Source organism: Aplidium turbinatum, chromosome 2 (genome assembly GCF_918807975.1).
Source record: "Aplidium turbinatum chromosome 2, kaAplTurb1.1, whole genome shotgun sequence".
NCBI lineage: Eukaryota > Metazoa > Chordata > Ascidiacea > Aplousobranchia > Polyclinidae > Aplidium > Aplidium turbinatum.
In genome coordinates this window covers 26,600,211-26,617,208 of record NC_137473.1, presented here as the reverse complement: position 1 = coordinate 26,617,208, position 16,998 = coordinate 26,600,211, and the positions used below count along the sequence as shown (strand labels likewise).

At 38.7% G+C, this 16,998-nt stretch overlaps 1 protein-coding gene across 6 annotated transcripts in view; it reads left to right on the top strand.

The window, feature by feature from the left end:
• LOC145764953 (transmembrane and coiled-coil domains protein 1-like) overlaps positions 1-16,998 on the top strand; it is a 183,537-nt gene that overhangs the window by 121,134 nt on the left and 45,405 nt on the right. For 5 of the 6 annotated variants that reach the window (XM_082576666.1, XM_082576667.1, XM_082576662.1 and 2 more), the window contains one exon: positions 9,828-10,054. The exons of the other annotated variant lie outside the window; for it this stretch is intronic. In XM_082576666.1, coding sequence (XP_082432792.1) covers positions 9,828-10,054 — 227 coding nt within the window. The remainder of the gene's footprint in view (positions 1-9,827; positions 10,055-16,998) is intronic. 6 annotated transcript variants of the gene reach the window in all.

The window sequence follows — 16,998 nt, the reverse complement described above, 5'->3', positions numbered from 1 at the left end:
ACGTTGTGGGGTCGCTGTTACAGATTATTGAATTTTAAACAACCATATCCAGGGCTGCGATTTTTTCTTTGTTGTCAAACGACCAAAAATTCTGCGTTTGTTTTGTCCGGGGATATAGTGAGCTTCGGGATACGAAGTCACGTGACCTCGCGAGAGCACTTCTGCGCACAGTAGTGTCACTGTTTGGCAAGTATTCAAAGTTTAAACAGGGTTGTTGGTGGTTGGGCTGCATGTTGAAGACTAGTTAGTAATGAAGTTTAGTTGTGCAATAGGGACAGAAAGGCTAATGAACGTCTTTTGCATGCTGGTTTTCTGTAGGCTATCTGTGCGAATACACATCTAAATATTTTACAAGTAGATTTAGACTAGGTTTATAAAACATTACGGTATTTTGTATTGTCCATTGAAGCAAATTTGTGTGATCAGTGTTGTTTTCTGTGTGAAGTGGAATAATAAAAAACAAAACAGGCAGTTCTGAGATTGTTACGGTTCCTTTTTTGTATTAAAAACATATACTTTTTATACAAATGGTTAGTTTGTGAGCCTACGATACATTGGATATGTAGCCTTGTCATTGTAGTGAGAGCTTTCAAGAGTTAATTTGTCAGAACAAGAGCTAGTAGTAAGATTATTAATTGCAATACATCACACCATCCATACACTGACTAGTATATTGACTAATCCAATGTAGCTTTGTGCATATTAAATTGTGCTAGGCCATAGGCAGGTGAAGCAGTTGCCCAGGGCTCTATCATCAACAAAGTCACTAATTTTGGTAAAAATGTATGTAATTAAGCAATGTTTGGGAAACTACAAAACTAGCACAATCTGATAAAGTAGGCTATATTAATTTGTTGTTTGTAGGCTACAACTCCATAACAGGATAGCAATATAGCAAATTTGTACCCACAGACATGAAATCATTTGTAAACCTTTGTGCATCTGCCCAGAATAGAAATTGCAAAAACCTGTAAACATACTGAATAGACCTACACTTTTTGCTACTTCATGTCCACCTGAAGAATTGTTTACTTGATTAAAAATGTTAAAAACTTTCAATCACTCCTTTATGAAACAGAAACACTTCTTCAGTTTAGGAATAGGAAATATATATATATATTATGGAATGACCTTGTTTTAGAGAAATTGACATGCAGCTCTGCTCATCAGTTTTGAATATTATACTTTGTTAGCCTAATACTAGCTAATACAATGTGATACTTTGCTAATATCATACTAACCATAGTTATTTTTTTATTCTAAAGGACGAAGGTCTTAGTAGTCTACTGCATAACAAACAGAGTGAACGTAAAATGCAGAGTTGGCCAGTTTCACAGCAGCCGTAGTTGTAATATACGCTAGGCCTATATATTCTTAAACTCAGTCGATGGCTGTTTTGGTATTTGGGCACTTTCATTAAAATTGCACACATTTTTACCCCCTACAGTGGCTCTGTATGGATATAGCTGTAGGGAGTGTAGGCCTATGCTATAATATGAAGTACCGTACATCAGTATAGGCTAACTAAAGGGCTAGCTTGTTAGTAGTCCAGAAAGTTATTTATAAACAAAAGTATACATATCATGTTATACATATCAATTTAGGTTTTATTGTGATAAATGCACTGCTTTAATAATCTATATTTGTGAAATGGGGTTTGTGTGTTGTGTAACAAGCTGTAAAAGTGGGTACAAGTCTTGCAAGACTGTAGTGAAAGTACCCATGCTTTGATTTCCGAAAGATGAAAAAATAAAAAAAAAGATGCTGCTTGTTTCGTAAATTTAATTGCAATGTGTAGAAAATCATGTCTGTTACAACACCTACAAATGGTAAGAATAAGATCAAAAGAATGGTTTTAGTTTGGTTGTTAAATTTATTTAATTAGGTTGAAATTGTGTAGAGTGACAACAGTACTTATTACGGCCCAACAAATAAGTTTCTTTCTCATTTATTCACTGTCTTCTGACTTTAATTCGAGGCAAAAAAGGTTCGTTCTGGCGAGGATAGTAGGTCTAAATTGTATGTTGTGTACCAATGGGTGTACAGTAGTACACTACTCAGAAATTACTAATGTGCACTGCACTTCTTCAGCTTTTCGAAAAAGAGATGAGATGTGTTGTGTTCTCCAATTGAAGCTGATGGAATCAAACAACAACCGAGTTTGACCTTCTTAGGAAAAGCTAGAGATCTATTTATACTTTGGAAGAAAAGAAACCTTTCTGGGCTCACTTCACAGACATTTACTGCATGCATTTAGACATAGGCACCTAACTACTTTTTTGGCCGTGGGGGCGAAAGCGAGTTTTATCAGCAGCAACGTAGATTCAGCGAAATGTCACGCAGAAGGATGACGTAATTATGTCGTCACACTAGGATTGCTTTTATTGCCACACTTGGAGTTATCGCTACGTTTGACCTACCGTTAATTATTATAAACAAAACTCGACCAAAACACATGCTATGCGTCTGCGTTGGCTAGCGGTTGATGGACTGCAACTCTTTAAGCTAAGCACAACATAAAGTTTAGCAACGAACTAAATTTATTAGCATGAAACAAGAGACGAAAAGGTTTACTAAAAGATATACTGTAAATGGAATGAAAATACTAACTTGATCATATGCTTGAAAACATACCTGTTGAAAGCAAAATCATTCATGTTTACATCAGTTCAACAGCACGTCACTTTGAATAAATTTAAAAGTTGCTGACATCCGTAAACAGCCCTTGAAAAATAGTTACGGAGAGATGTTTGATTAAGTTTTCGACTTGACATTGCTACCTTTTCACTACAATATCGCAACTTATCGCTGACCAGCTGACCTGCTTTCAAGTTTCAATTCGCTGTAATACGCGTTTTCGTGTTGCAGATGAAACAAAAAGATGCGCATATTCCCCGCCTTTGATCGGGTTTCTATGGCAACGGTCGTGTGTGCGCCATGCAGTTTGCGCGAGTCCGTTGTTGTGTTGATTATGCCGCGTGTGCGCAATGCGGTTTGTACCAGCCCTTGTTGCGTTGGTTGGTGGTTACCTCGGGCCGAGACTTCAAGTTCATTTTCACAGCAAGCGATTCACTGGGCCACGACAATTCTCTGCAGAGGTTTCGACTTTCGAAAGCGACATCGAGTCTGTTTGCAAGCGCATTAAGCTAAACCCACGCTGTGTCAACGTAGCAAATTATGTTGTTTTTGGGTGCATTCAACATCTGATGACATTGAATCGACGCAAAATGGTAGATTTTTGCTATGTCTCAGGCAGCAAAATCAGTCATTTTAAATTGATTCAACGTCTGCTGACGTTAAATCAATGTAAAAATGACAGATTTTTTTGTCTTGGGTGAGATTGTAGCATCGCTACTCGTTCTAGTGATAATTTATCTCGAAGCTGTTGCGGTTTGCATTTAAAAATGTTTTCCTGCTGCTGATCGCTAGTTCATCTATTGTTTTATGTATCAATGCAGCATAAAAAGTTGCTCCCACGCAGAAATATGCGTGGGGGCCTGGCCCCCACGGCTTAGGTGCCTATGCATTTAGACCATGGGTGCGATTCCAGATTGGCGCAACATTGATAACCAACCATCATTTCACCTATGTTCTTACTGGAAAATTTTTGTCCAATTCAATAGAAGGACGGTTTGGGTGGTACCGGTAGCCTATCAGCAAGCCAATGGTGGTAATTTTTTCATGTTTGTAAAACAAGTTCTGGAAGCTGAAAAAAAATTTGCACTCTTAGTTTGTTGCAGCAACATGATCTTCTTGCAGCAGGTAACCTCACAACCCTTGATGCTTTTCCACTCGGCTTTGACGTTTCGATGTCAACTGTTCCATTTATCTACAGATGTTTGATGGTTTACTATTTTTTTTCTTCTGCGGTTAATGTGAATGACCTCTCCGATGCTGATGCTAATAAGACGTATTTTGTGAGCGGATATATTGGCCACAGTATCTCTCGAGTGCTTGTAAGATGTTATTGGTAAAAAATGAAGTATTAGTGAGAGCTGTGATGTCTATGTATGAGGATGCAAGAACAAAAGTGAGAGTTGGATCAAATTATTCAAACGAGTTTTTTGTGAAGGTTGGTGTACACCAAGGATCAGTTTTGTCACCTCTGATATTTGCTATTGTGGTTGATGTTGTAACTGAAGGAGTGAGGGAGGGCTTATTGAGTGAAATTTTGTATGCAGACGACCTGGTCTTGACAAGTAATAGTATGGAGGGACTGGAGAGAAAGTTTGAGAAATGGAAAGCAGCATTTGAAACCAAGGGTATGAAGGTGAATCTTGAAAAAACAAAAGTGATGGTGAGTGGAGCAGAAGGAACAGTTGTTGAGAGCAAAGTAGATCCCTGTGGAATATGTGGCAAGAGAGTGATAAGAAATTCAATGCAATGCAAGGAATGTGGAAAGTGGGTACATGCAAGATGTGCTAATGTCAAGAGAGCCGCAACAAGATTGGCGAAGTGTTTTGTTTGTGGGAAATGCAGTAAAGGAAGGAATGAAGTGGAAGGCCATGATGATGAGTTCTGCCATGGCATCGAAACAGTGACAGACTTCCGTTATCTGGGTGATCGGATAAATGGAAGTGGTGGATGTGAAGCAGCGGTGACAACAAGGGCAAGATTGTGCTGGGCAAAGTTCAGGGAATGTGGGGAAATGTTGTATGGCAGAAAATTTTCACTAAGGATGAAAGGAAAAGTATATCAGAGCTGTGTGCGGCCTGCAATGCTATATTGTAGCGAGACATGGGTATTGAGAGAGAGTGAACTGGCAATCCTGAGAAGAACGAAAAGGTCAATGGTGAGAGCAATGTGTGGGGTGAAAACGAGAAGGGAAAAAAGGACTGAAGAATTGTTGGATATGCTAGAGATGAGAGAGACCATAGACCAACTGGCAAGGGCAAATGGAGTAAGATGGTATGGACATGTGATAAGGAGGGAGGAAGGAAGTTTTCTTAGAAAGGCACTAGATCTAAAGGTGGATGGGAAGAGGAAACGTGGTCGTCCAAGAAAAACGTGGAAACAACAAGTGAAGGATGAATTTAAAAAAGTCGGACTGAAGGAGGAAGATGCAAGGGACAGGGTGAAATGGAGAAAAGGAATTAAAACAATTGCTGAGCGGAAACAATCGGCCACCCCCACTAGTGGGGAACAAACTGACAATGGATTATGATGATGATGATCTTTTTGAAATAGCTGACCGTGGTGGTTTATCCGCTCCCACAGAATACTGCTTTGCAGTGACAGCGCTGGCTGTTCAATATTACACTGGTATATTGTGTGATGACTTGGCAAAGTCGAAACTGTTTAGTTTGTTGAATTAGCGTTTTATTTTTACTTCTTGAATCTTGAATGTCGAAGAGTCTCGTGGTATTGGCGATTTAGTTCAGCAAAAGTATGGTAATGGACATTCCGACTTTAACTTAATTGTGTGCACTGCATTTAACTGTTTCGCTAAAAACGAACTGAAACGATTTAATGCCCCCGAGATTGCACCTTCCACAATGGTGACTAATCGAAAGGTTTGAAAACTTACTTTAAAAAGCACACACAAAAGTTAGTTATGTTTTGTTTACACGTTTTTATTGTCATATACTTTATTCTTATTTGTTATACCTCACAGTCAATAGAGTTGCTACTCTCATAAACGGGTCTGCTACTATTCGGTGAGTCCGATTCGGTGAGTTCCTAACCTTTAACCCCAAAACCCTAAAACGGCAATGATAATTAGGCTACGGTAACCAATAATTAAAAAAGAAAATTGAAAAAATCCCATATTAAGGGATCGGACTCACCGAATCAGACTCACCGAAACGGGCCATTCCGCTCATAAACACCTGAACAGGTTTTTCAAGCTTGCTTGGTATTGTACTGTAACGTTTATTATATGCTTACTTCACATTTATTTACAACCAATCGTATGGAGTGAGTATTGGTGAAGTTGCTGTTGTATATTTACGTCTACTTGTCTTGTCTATATTACGAACCATAGTGTAATCTAAATGGCGATATAAAGTAGACGTTTACACTGAAGAATATTTGACTTGGGTAAATTTGATCAAGGTGTTGGAAGCATTAATTGCGTTGTTCAAATTGCTTGTATCATCAATCTTATCATTTTTTTGCTTCCTTGATTGTCACTATTGCATGGTATTGTGCTATGTCATGTTACACCATCTGATGTATCTTCTTGAAGAAGTCAATTGTATTGATTGACGAAACGTACGAAAATAGATGTTATCGTTTTCATTATTGTGTAGCTGTTAATAGTGTGAGGTAACATTCGTAACTATAACGTGTCAATGACAGTAGTCTATGTACGGCGGTACGCGCTTTAGTGCATTCAATGCTGTGCTGGTGCGTGTAGGCTAGAGCCAGAGGTAATGTTTACATATAATATATGTTTACAAACCTGTGATAAATTTATATTTTCAACAACAATAGTCATGTATGCTTTTTGTGCATTAAAATGCGGTGGAACGGTTACGAGCAACCTATTTGTGCAAAAATAGTTGTTTGCTACAATCGATCTTCTCCCAACAACGCCTGAAATCGCCTTCGCGTCCCGATACTCATTATGTCCCCGGTTTTGTCGAATAGTAATATGATGTCAGTCGTCAAAAGAGTCAGATAAGCGTTTGGCCGAAAATTAGTGCACAAGTTGTGTGGATGCACGTCAGAGTCACTTACTTAAGTTTTTAATCGGACGCTGGTTGAGTGATTGCAAAGGAGTATCAAGCACTAAGTTGTGTACCAACCAGACGTGTATATTATTAGTTTTGCTCAAGGAAGAGAACTGTTGTAAACGCGAAACTGAGGATTGCAAGAGAAAAAAACCCTGAGGGCTAGGCAATACTGCTAGCGTAACCTACTGCAAGATTTTTTTCCTTTGGCATCTCTTTAGTCTCGCTTAGTACGTAAAGGGTTATGCACGATTACACGTACCCGCACACAAACACAGTTAGGAGCAAATATGCAAGTTACCAAATGTTTGATGCCAGGCGTTAGAACTTCGATCAAAGTTTTTTTCTGCAGTGTTCAGAATGTTCTTCTGGAAGATAACTCCTTTCCATAAAAATAGCGACTTTCATCATCTGTATTTTTGAACATCTGGTCGGAAACAAGGCTGTTTTCTAGATTTGAAAAGTTTTCGTAACAAGTATCCAACAGAGACATTTTAAGTCATTTTACCAATATTGTTAATTGGCTCATACAGCGAAATACAAACTGGCATAGACGTTGACAACTAAAAGTAGCTTAGGTTTAGGTTATTTCATCTATGAAAGAAACCCGCTGTATCAAATAGCACAAAGCGTGTGGGACAAAATGTTTGATGCCAGACGTTAGAACTTTGATCAAAGCATTTTCCCGCAGTTTTCAAAATGGCAGCGCGGACTCCTAGGGAATTTCTCGCGTGAAGTGTCGCTTTTAGGCCTTGCTTTGATTGAAGTACCTGGCGCAAGAAAATTTACGTAAGTCGGCACTCTTATGTAGGGATGGGCAACTCAGAAGACCGAATCCAGAAGGATTCGGATCCTAAACTATCCGAATCCAAAATGGCAATAAAACCGGGTAATAAGATTCGGTTTTAAAGATATGCATAAGTCTTGTGCAAGCTGTCAGCTTGAGACTGTGAACTGAAAAAAGTGTGGTTTACTCTCTCTTTTTTTGCATTGACACCATTCACAGTTTCAAAAACGTTTTGCACGTGGTTGTGCACGCACGGCGCATGCATCCGTACGTCACTCGTCCTGAGCAATCAAAGAAACCAAGCGCGCAATTTTCTTCACGCTTTGTACACATGCACAAAAATGTGCAATGCTTTTTTTCAATTCACGTGCGTATGCGACTCTGCGATAGTTTGACTGATGGCGTTACAACATTGAGCAGATGTCCCTGCTAAAGGAGTTGGCTCTGAAATATCTCAGCATACTTGCCAATCAGCTTTTTCCGAGTGATGCTTTTCCAGTGCGGGCTTGACGGCAACTGAGCTGCGCTCCCGTTCAGCGTTGCCAGATGGGAAAGTAGGATACCAAATTATAAAATTCTGGTGAAATTTAGGTCTTTGGTGCCAAGCTTTTTGACCTTGGAACCAGACAACTTTTTGGTGAAATTTTCCCCAGTCAATTTTTTCAAAAAGTTTTTTTCAATTTTTTTAAAACTTTTTAGCAAATAATTCCTGCTCGTATAGAAAACGTTTTGCAAGGTTTGCGTAAGCGTGATAGCAGTGTCTTATGTCTTAAAAACTATGTGTATTTTAAGCGAAATCGATTTATTTAGAGTGTCTTAAATAGCTGGTAAAATTTTAGTTACTTTTTGGTGTCAAGCAGCTTCCAGCATCTGGCAACACGGCTCTTGTTTGTCTGGCAGTCATTTGGAATGCCATAGCCCTTGATGTGTTGCACTACAATAAACATCTACTTTGATTGTGTTGCTTTTGTGTCTAAATTTGCAAATAAACATTGCATGACATTTTTTTACTTTTTGCGTTGCTTGAGCCTAGAAGTTAATAGGATTCGGTATTCTGGATTCGATTTAGTATTCCGGAATAATTCTGGAATAGTGAATTATTCTGAATTGCCCATCCCTACTCTTATAATTGCGTCACGTGATGCTTCACCGCCAATTGTTCCTCGACCTGACTTGACGTCCTCCCTCAGTTTCTTTGCTTTTTTAATTTTTTTTTCCCGTAAGGAACAGCGTTTGTCGAATAGTGACGGCGCGTGTCGAGCGGCATTGCCGTTAAAAAAGGCAAAAATCGCAGCACTGATCATATCCTATCCAATGCAATCTCTTTCTTTGATAAATATGCTATATAGCAGTTGTTCTCAAATTTTTTTAAAAAAGCTGTGTAATGGTTTATTGGTCCCGTTGCGATTTTTTCAATGACTTACAGGTCACCATAAAATTAAAGCAAATTTGCAGAAAAGTGGTACAATCATTCATTGATTAGAATGGTTACATGTAATTTGAAATTCACATGCCAATGAGACAGGAGCACCTGTTCTTTGTTAGCCTACGTTTCGTTTTGCACAATGTGACTTTTTTATCGTTCATCACATCCAACCTGCTTCGAGCTTTTTTTGTGATAGCGAGTAGTGTTGAAAATGCTGTTTCACATATAAGTTATTGGAAATGGAATTGGCAGTTTTGGCACCATCTTTAGGATATCAGGATAAGGCTGCACCAGTTCTAACCAAAAATCACAGCAAATATGTTTTGCACCCCTATCATTTATCAAATTAATAAATTGTTCTTGAATTAAGTTGTCGTTCAAAGGCAGATTGCTAGCATTAGTTTCAAACGAGTTCTTGAGGAAACAATACTCTTGAAGATTCTGTAGTTTAGGAAAGTAACAACAAAATTTATCTCCAAGAATCAAAACGTGGTGTGGTTTGTCTCAAGAATGAAAAAGCCGATGTCAGCCATTATCATTATGTTGTAACAGCCAAAAATGCTGTCCACTGCTCAGTCTCGTTAGCTCATTGGTTATGTGCTCGACTCAAGATCATGCGGCGCTGGTTCGGTTTTCTGGGTGTGCGATTAAGCAATGTGTGCGATTAAGCATTAACCAACCAATCTACCCTAATGAAGAGAACAAAAAGGGCTGACTATCTAATATTCGAATTTTATTAATACTTGGTTTCAGGTTTACTTTCTCATACTTTTAAAGATTTAACAACAAGAATTTAAAAATCCATTAATAAATTTGTTTGGTTTATAAATGCAACACGAAAATATTTATTGACCATACAAAAACTTGGGTCTGGTGGCAGTTAGTACAAATAACATTTCTTACTCAGTAAGTTACTTGATTATAATAAAGTCTTGTTCAGACTTCACCACAAGGTGTGAAAGTGCAGAAAACGTCAGCTCGAATTCTGGTTCTATTAGCAACTACCCGCCCATGGGTTCAGAAGGCACAGAATTGGGTTTGGTGGACATGCTTTCTCCTTGCAACCATAGTACATCTTTCCCGAACAATCAGACCAGCCCTAAAGTAGATTCTTTTCAATTGCAAGCTGTCGCCAGTCAGTTGCTTACTATAAAGAAAGAATTACAGGTAATGTTTGTTTTTAATTAAAATAAAAACCACACAATAAACGCAGCAGTTAGGATGATAGGTTAGCACTGTTAGCAGCAGAAATCATAGCACACGCATGCAATTGCTGAGTCGAAATATGGTAGGTTACGTAGCCTATCATTTGTATTACTGTGCATTTAGCCTATCATTTGTATTACTGCTAAATACTGTACTCTGTTGATACTAAACATGGCATGTACCACATACAGTTTTTTTATTTTTGATTATAAGTGGTACCATCGACCATTGTCCATGGTAACACGACTAAAAATTAGCTTATTTGTGGAAGCCACAAAATCAATTTGGTCATTTGTCGGCTACATAGCCACTCAGTAGGCTGGAAAGCACTTTTTTACTTTGAAATAAAAGGTATTTTAAAAATTGCCAATTGGCCAAATGGAACACATTTCCCAAAATTTTGGGGGAATGGCCGTTGACTCCCACTCATGGCCGTATCACAAAGCCCAAAAGGTCAAATTGCCAATTGCCATTTCATCTACTACAGCTGGAAGTGTCAAACAAAGCTCAAAAAATGCAGAAACACAAAGTTTTTATCTGTCCTAAGGAACGTTGTAAAAAAAACGTTTCTATGGGCAAACACCGGATTTGGCAAAAAAAGCTTAGTTTTATGGGCAAAATGGGTTGTATCACGTAGCCGAAAATTTTTCTGTGGAAGTGGTTTATGAATAAGCTGACCATTGAACATGCAATATGCATTCATGTAAAAATCATGTTCCTACGCCAGGGTCAGCAACCTACAAGTTGCAGCCGGATCCTACTCCCGGCTGCATAATTACAAAAGGTTCCCTATTTTGTGCCTATCTCGAAAACTGACCTATCAGAAGCCGTATCGCTTTCTTACGTGAATTCATTTGCAAAGTTTCTTTGGTGATTGCGCTGCGAGTTTGCAGGTTTTCTCCAGGATTGTCAGTTCTGCGGTTTTCCCGTGGAGTTAGGCTAGTTTTGTTTCAAAGTCGCGGAGAAATGTCAGCAGTCACGTTTTTTCTTGTTTTTGCTCTATATTCATAAAAAAAAATTTGACTATATTTTTTTGACTATATTCTGGACTTGTTTCATCACTTTCGATGACTGAGCTACTTTTCAGTAGCAATTGTTTGTATCTACTAGGGATAGTAGATTACCGGGATTGTTAACTACATCCGCTTTTTCGTTCATCCGCAACATTAGAAGGGTAATTTTTTATTTTATTTACAAAATAATGTATTTTTTATGGGTTATATAAAAAGAGTGAAGTTGGTTTTGAAGTAATTTAAAGTTTTTAGTTGAAAGCAAGCCAGCAGCAAAGCGTGAAAAAAATGTCAAATTGGCAATTTACCCTTCTAATGTTGGCGGAACAACGGAGTTGCTCATCCCGGTAATCTACTGTCCCTAGTGTCTACTGTCTGGCAGGCTAGTAGCATCTATACTAGTGCGTAGTAGTGGTAGGGAACTGGTTAGTTAGTTGGTACATTGTATTTTTGTACCAAAAATACTTTGAAGACTGATTATTATAATTAGGTATATTATTATTATGTAATCTTTAAAGAGTACTGGATTTACATGTTGTCTAGCTCAATGAGGTCATTGAATATGAAGCCCTACAACTGTGATAGAGCAGCTAGCCCACAGCAAATACGGTAGGCTATAAGTTTACAGGCCAGCTATCATTGGCTAAACAAGCACACTTAATGAAGTGTATTCTGAAAGAGTAGTCTGCTATAAAATATTTTGCCTGTCTTAATCAAGACACATTTCACCATAACTTTTTACTTGTTAGGAAAATACTTCTAATTAACAGAATATAATGGTGATAAACTGTGCTGTTTTGACTGTTCTTCAACATCTCATGATGGAGTAGCTACCTTAATTTACGTTTTCTTAAAGATAAACACCTTAGAAAAGTAAGTCAATAATTATTACTGTACTTATTCATTTTTTTGTGCAGACCATATACTATTGTATATGAGTGTTACCCCATGCAACAAATCTTTGCTGCGACTCATGTATTAATCTGTAGTACTGTACTGATGCACTGAAAATACACTGGCAAAGTATGACATATGATATAGTAGGGATAATGTTGTGGCATTTTTAAAAATGTGTAGTTTTTATGTGTCGCCTTCAAAGATTAATTTTCCAAAAAGACATTCAGATGTGGCCCTCAAGAAAGCACAATTTCCTATATCTCATAATATTTTTGTACGATATATATCAAATAGTCACTGAATATACAATGTGCAGTAATGAAAGTAAATGAACGGTGATGATTATCCAATTCTTACAATGCATTTTATCTGCAATTTTAGATTTGGACTATCGGACAAAAGAAAGCATTTCACCTCTACATCTCATTCCTATATGTGCTGCAAACATTTCACTGAAGCATATATAATTAGTCATTGCACAGAAGTGATGTTTACTTTAAACTAAATTTATTAGGCTTGAGTTAAAACATTCCTCCTTTCTTAAAAAACAATGACCCAAGAATCAAGATGATGCTCTCACTAGGACACTCAAACAGGAGCTCATTGATACCAATATTCTTACCACCTGGCATGATTCAAATGTAAACAGCTGCTCTTCATCAGACCTCGAAATATTCGGCGGTCATGGCTGAAATGAGCTCGAATGTCTGCCGAAGCCGACTCATTGGTCGGTCATCAATGACCGCCGCAAAATTCTTGACAAAAATAGAGCTAATGTGCAGCAAAAATATATTTTAAATTTGAATTGTTACAATTGTTTGTTTAACGCGAACAAATACGGAGCTGAAACAATAATAGTATAGGCGATTGCTTTAAAGATCACATTAGAGCGGCATGGTTAACAACCTGATAGCAAAAGTAGCCATTTTTACATCATTTCAACGCCTTGCAATGTTGCCTTGAAATAAAGTTGTCTGAAACGTCACAGAGAAGCAAGTCTCAGCTGGATTCCAAACTTGCTTAGGCAAAAGTAGCGACCTTATTCGTGCTGATACTGATAGAAATATGTCAATATGCCCGATTGCCCGGTTAAGATATTAAATGTCCGCTGAAAGGGCCAGTCCGGTAGGACATGCTTGACCACCGGTAAAAAGTACAAATTTCGAGGCCTGTTTCATCCTGCTTAAATATGTCCTGTATATGATTGGAATATGGTTGTCATCTTTAAGGACACTTTATTGGTAACATGAAAACATAAACGCTATGCATAAAATTCACTGAAGATTGCGACTTACAAGAACCTAACAATAATAACAACCTAACAAGAACCGAACTAAGATAGGCTTAGCGATGCAATTTCCTAATTGCTGCCAGCGCTTGTATGGAGGTAGGAGAGCCAGTTGAACGTTAATTGTTTCTGGTGCAGACGCGATAAATTTCTGTGACAGCTTTCCTTGGGTTGTGAAAGTCACACCATAGTGCGGTAATGTCATTGGGTAATATTGGTAACGTCTTGAGGTAAAAGGACAAGCTGCAACTGTCACTTTGGGGTTTAAAAAAAGTTGTTGATTAAGCCTACACGAATTTACGATTTTGCGGAAGTCTACAGGCAAACTCGGATGTACACAAAACGAACATAATAAATAGTATACCTTACCACTAGGACTACCACGGGGTCCTATAAAACACCGGTCATTCTTGTTTTTGCAGTAATAATAAGTTTTATAGGACACCGTGGTAAAAAAACGGTAATCCTAATGTTAAAAGCAACATCAAACACTCAGTTACACAAGTTAAAGAAATTCATGACCATTGCCATGGCTTTTCGCATTGTGCTGGTTGCACATAATATTGGCAGCTAAACTACGCTTTCTCTTCTTTCTTGGCGCTGATGTGGAGGTTGATGGGGGGTGACCTTTCCCAAGTGGTGCCGAACCTCTACAGACTCTTAAGCGCCTGCGAGCGATTGATGCTGGCTGACAATGGATTTTTTTCCTCGACTTGTTTTTGGTGTAGCGTCTTTGCTGAAGCAATGAAAAGCTAAAATAATGTTCGCTTCTGAGCGAGCCAATTCCACAGCATCAACATTCAACAAATTTCAAAAGAGTACTGTTCAATACTTGTGTGTTCCACTGCAACTAAAGCTTGCGCTGAAGAAGAGACGGTAAGGTGTCAACGATTGCGGTGTTTCGAAAAGCACAATCTTTGGTTTTTTTGTCAGTTTTCTCTTCTTCAGTTGGAGAAAGCTGCTCCTCCATGCTGATTTCAGGCTGGCTGACTTGGCCCCGATAGCCCAGTTGGTTAGCGCGTCACTTCTGGAACGAAGAAGCTTCAAGATCAAGCGGCGCTAGTTCGACTCTCGGGGTGTGCGCTGGAGCAACGCACGTTAAGGACTGCTCTCCATTCAGCGGCATCTAATGGATGGAATAATTCCCCGGCAACAAGACTTCTTCAACAATCGGAAAGTTCACTCTGTCAATCTCGGTGACCGGGCCTGCGTCAGTGATTCAAAGCCTCTACAAGTATGCGAAACTGCCAGGATTAAGCTCTTCAAGAAGCTTTCCCAGTCCGAGGATAAAGATTCAATCAATCAATCAAATAGGTCTATTTGTGCTTTCTTTGACCAGCCCTTGAAAAAAACTTCGAGGAATTGCATTTTCTTCTCCCAAAGCAATCCAGGCATAGCGGTGCTTCTCCTCCGGTGATCCTTCATAGTACTTGTCTGATTTCAACTGTTCATGAACTAAAATGGTTTTTTGGTGTTTGCACAATTTGCCACTTAAGCCTACTGGACAAGTGCAAACACCAGACAGAAGATCAACCTTGTAATATACAGCAGCATTGCTTTCACTAGAGACCGTAAATGACATTGCCTTGTCAGACGACACAATGTGGTTTTTGCTTAGAGGAGGTTTTGCCAAGCAAGCAAGCAAGAGCACCTGAAAATGCTGCTGAAGTAAGAAGTTTTTTAGGACTGGTGAATTATAATGCTAGATTTATACCTGATTTATCAACGTTGTCGGAACCGCTTCGTATCATAACTCGTAAAAGTGTTGATTTTCATTGGGGTAAAGCTCAACAGTAATCTTTTGAAAAGCTAAAATCTTTATTGTGCAGTTGTGTAACTTTGGGTTATTATGACAAACATGCTTCTTCTTCTTGCTTATGAGGCAGCAGTTCAGGCAACATCTCCTAATTGTTGTAACCAGAGTAATGTCTTCATATCAGGGTCTATGAGATCCACATGTTCTGCAGGTCGAAACACTGGACAGTGATTAATGATGTGCTGTGCTGTTTGATGGTCACCACAAACACAGGCCGGTGAGTCACACAATCCCCAGGTAAACATATTGTGCTTGAAGCGACCAACACCAGTACGGAGGCGATTCAGAGTCACCCATTCTTTTCTTGGCAGGTCTGAGCCAGGTGGTACCGTAGTGTCTGGTGTGACTTGGAACTGGTTGGGCCGTGAGATGGTTTCCCAGCGATCTCTCCATGACTTCATCAGGTCAAAGTGACCTTCATGAAGCGCCACAACGTGTCGAGAAAAAGGGTGCCTGGAAAGTAGGCGTTGACGTGTGAGGTGTTGTGCGTCAAGGACTACATTGTGGAGGAGATGGCAATCATTGACCTCTGCCTTTAATGCGAGCCGTACGGTGGAAACATGCTACATGCTACATACAACATACCGTACAAACATGCTAAAACTCAAGTAATTGCTGATGCTAGTCCTTATGGTTTAGCTGGAGTGCTGGTGCAAAACCAAAATGGGAAAAATTATGTTATTAGTTATGCTAGCCAGACTTTAACCGAAATTGAACGTAAATATTCGCAAACTGAAAAAGAAGCTTTAGCAATTGTGTGGGCATGCGAAAGATTTCACGTTTATTTGTATGGGAGCAGTTTTGATTTATTGACAGATCATAAACCGTTAAAATTCATTTTCACTCCCCGCTCCAAGCCGATTGCTAGAATTGAACGCTAGATTTTAAGATTAATGCCTTATCACTATGAAGTGAAGTATATCCCAGGGAGGCAAAACATTGCCGATTGCTTTTCCCGAAGCGCTATGCAAACACGTTGATGACACGCATGAGTATGTGAAATTTGTAGCAAAAGAAGCGATGCCTATTGCCATGAGCACAGCACACATGACATCGAGCGTACAACAAACGCTGATTTTGAGTTGCGCAATGTCATGGATTGCATTCTTTCGAACGACTGGTGTGAACTTGAATGTAAATGTTGTCTAACAGTTCGAAATGAATTAGCTGTCATTGGCCGTCTTCTATTACGGGGTACACTAGGGTGTTGCATTTTTTAAAAAAAACTGATTTTAACTTTAGAAATATAAATGGGAGGTGGGAAATGGCCAAAATATGAGGTAAAAAAAATTTTTCATAAAAATATTAAAGTTTAGGGATCCCACGCTCATCCCGAAATTTTGGGGGGGCTCGCGACTAATGAAATCTGGATATTCTAGTGAAATACGTACTTTTTGGATTAAATACGGTATGCAACATATTGTTGCAATCAGAATTTTATGAGGAATAAACTGATGTAAAAATAACATTCACTTTCAAACGTTTAATAAAAAATTTCTTTACACATGCCACAATTTTAGGTTATAAAAGTGCAACAACAATGACATTGAAAGTCGGCTATTCAAAGTTTGTTAGATGAGCAACCAGCAGTCAAGCATTAGCCTATAGTTAAAAGATCACAGTTATCAACTCCTAAAGCAGTGGTTCCCAACCTGGGGTCCGTGAGAAAGCATTTGGGGGCCGTTGATTACCTTGATGAATTTTGAAGAAAAAAAAAAACGAAAAACGATCTTTTTACTTTCATTTCTCTCATTAAATTTGCTTACATTGAAAAAGTTTTGGCGTGCCACTTTGGGTCACCTTAATATTCAAATACTGCTGACATTTCTTGAACAATTCATTCATTTTCTTATTTGAGCAACTGTTTAACCTGATACTTTCTGCAGGAGTCATA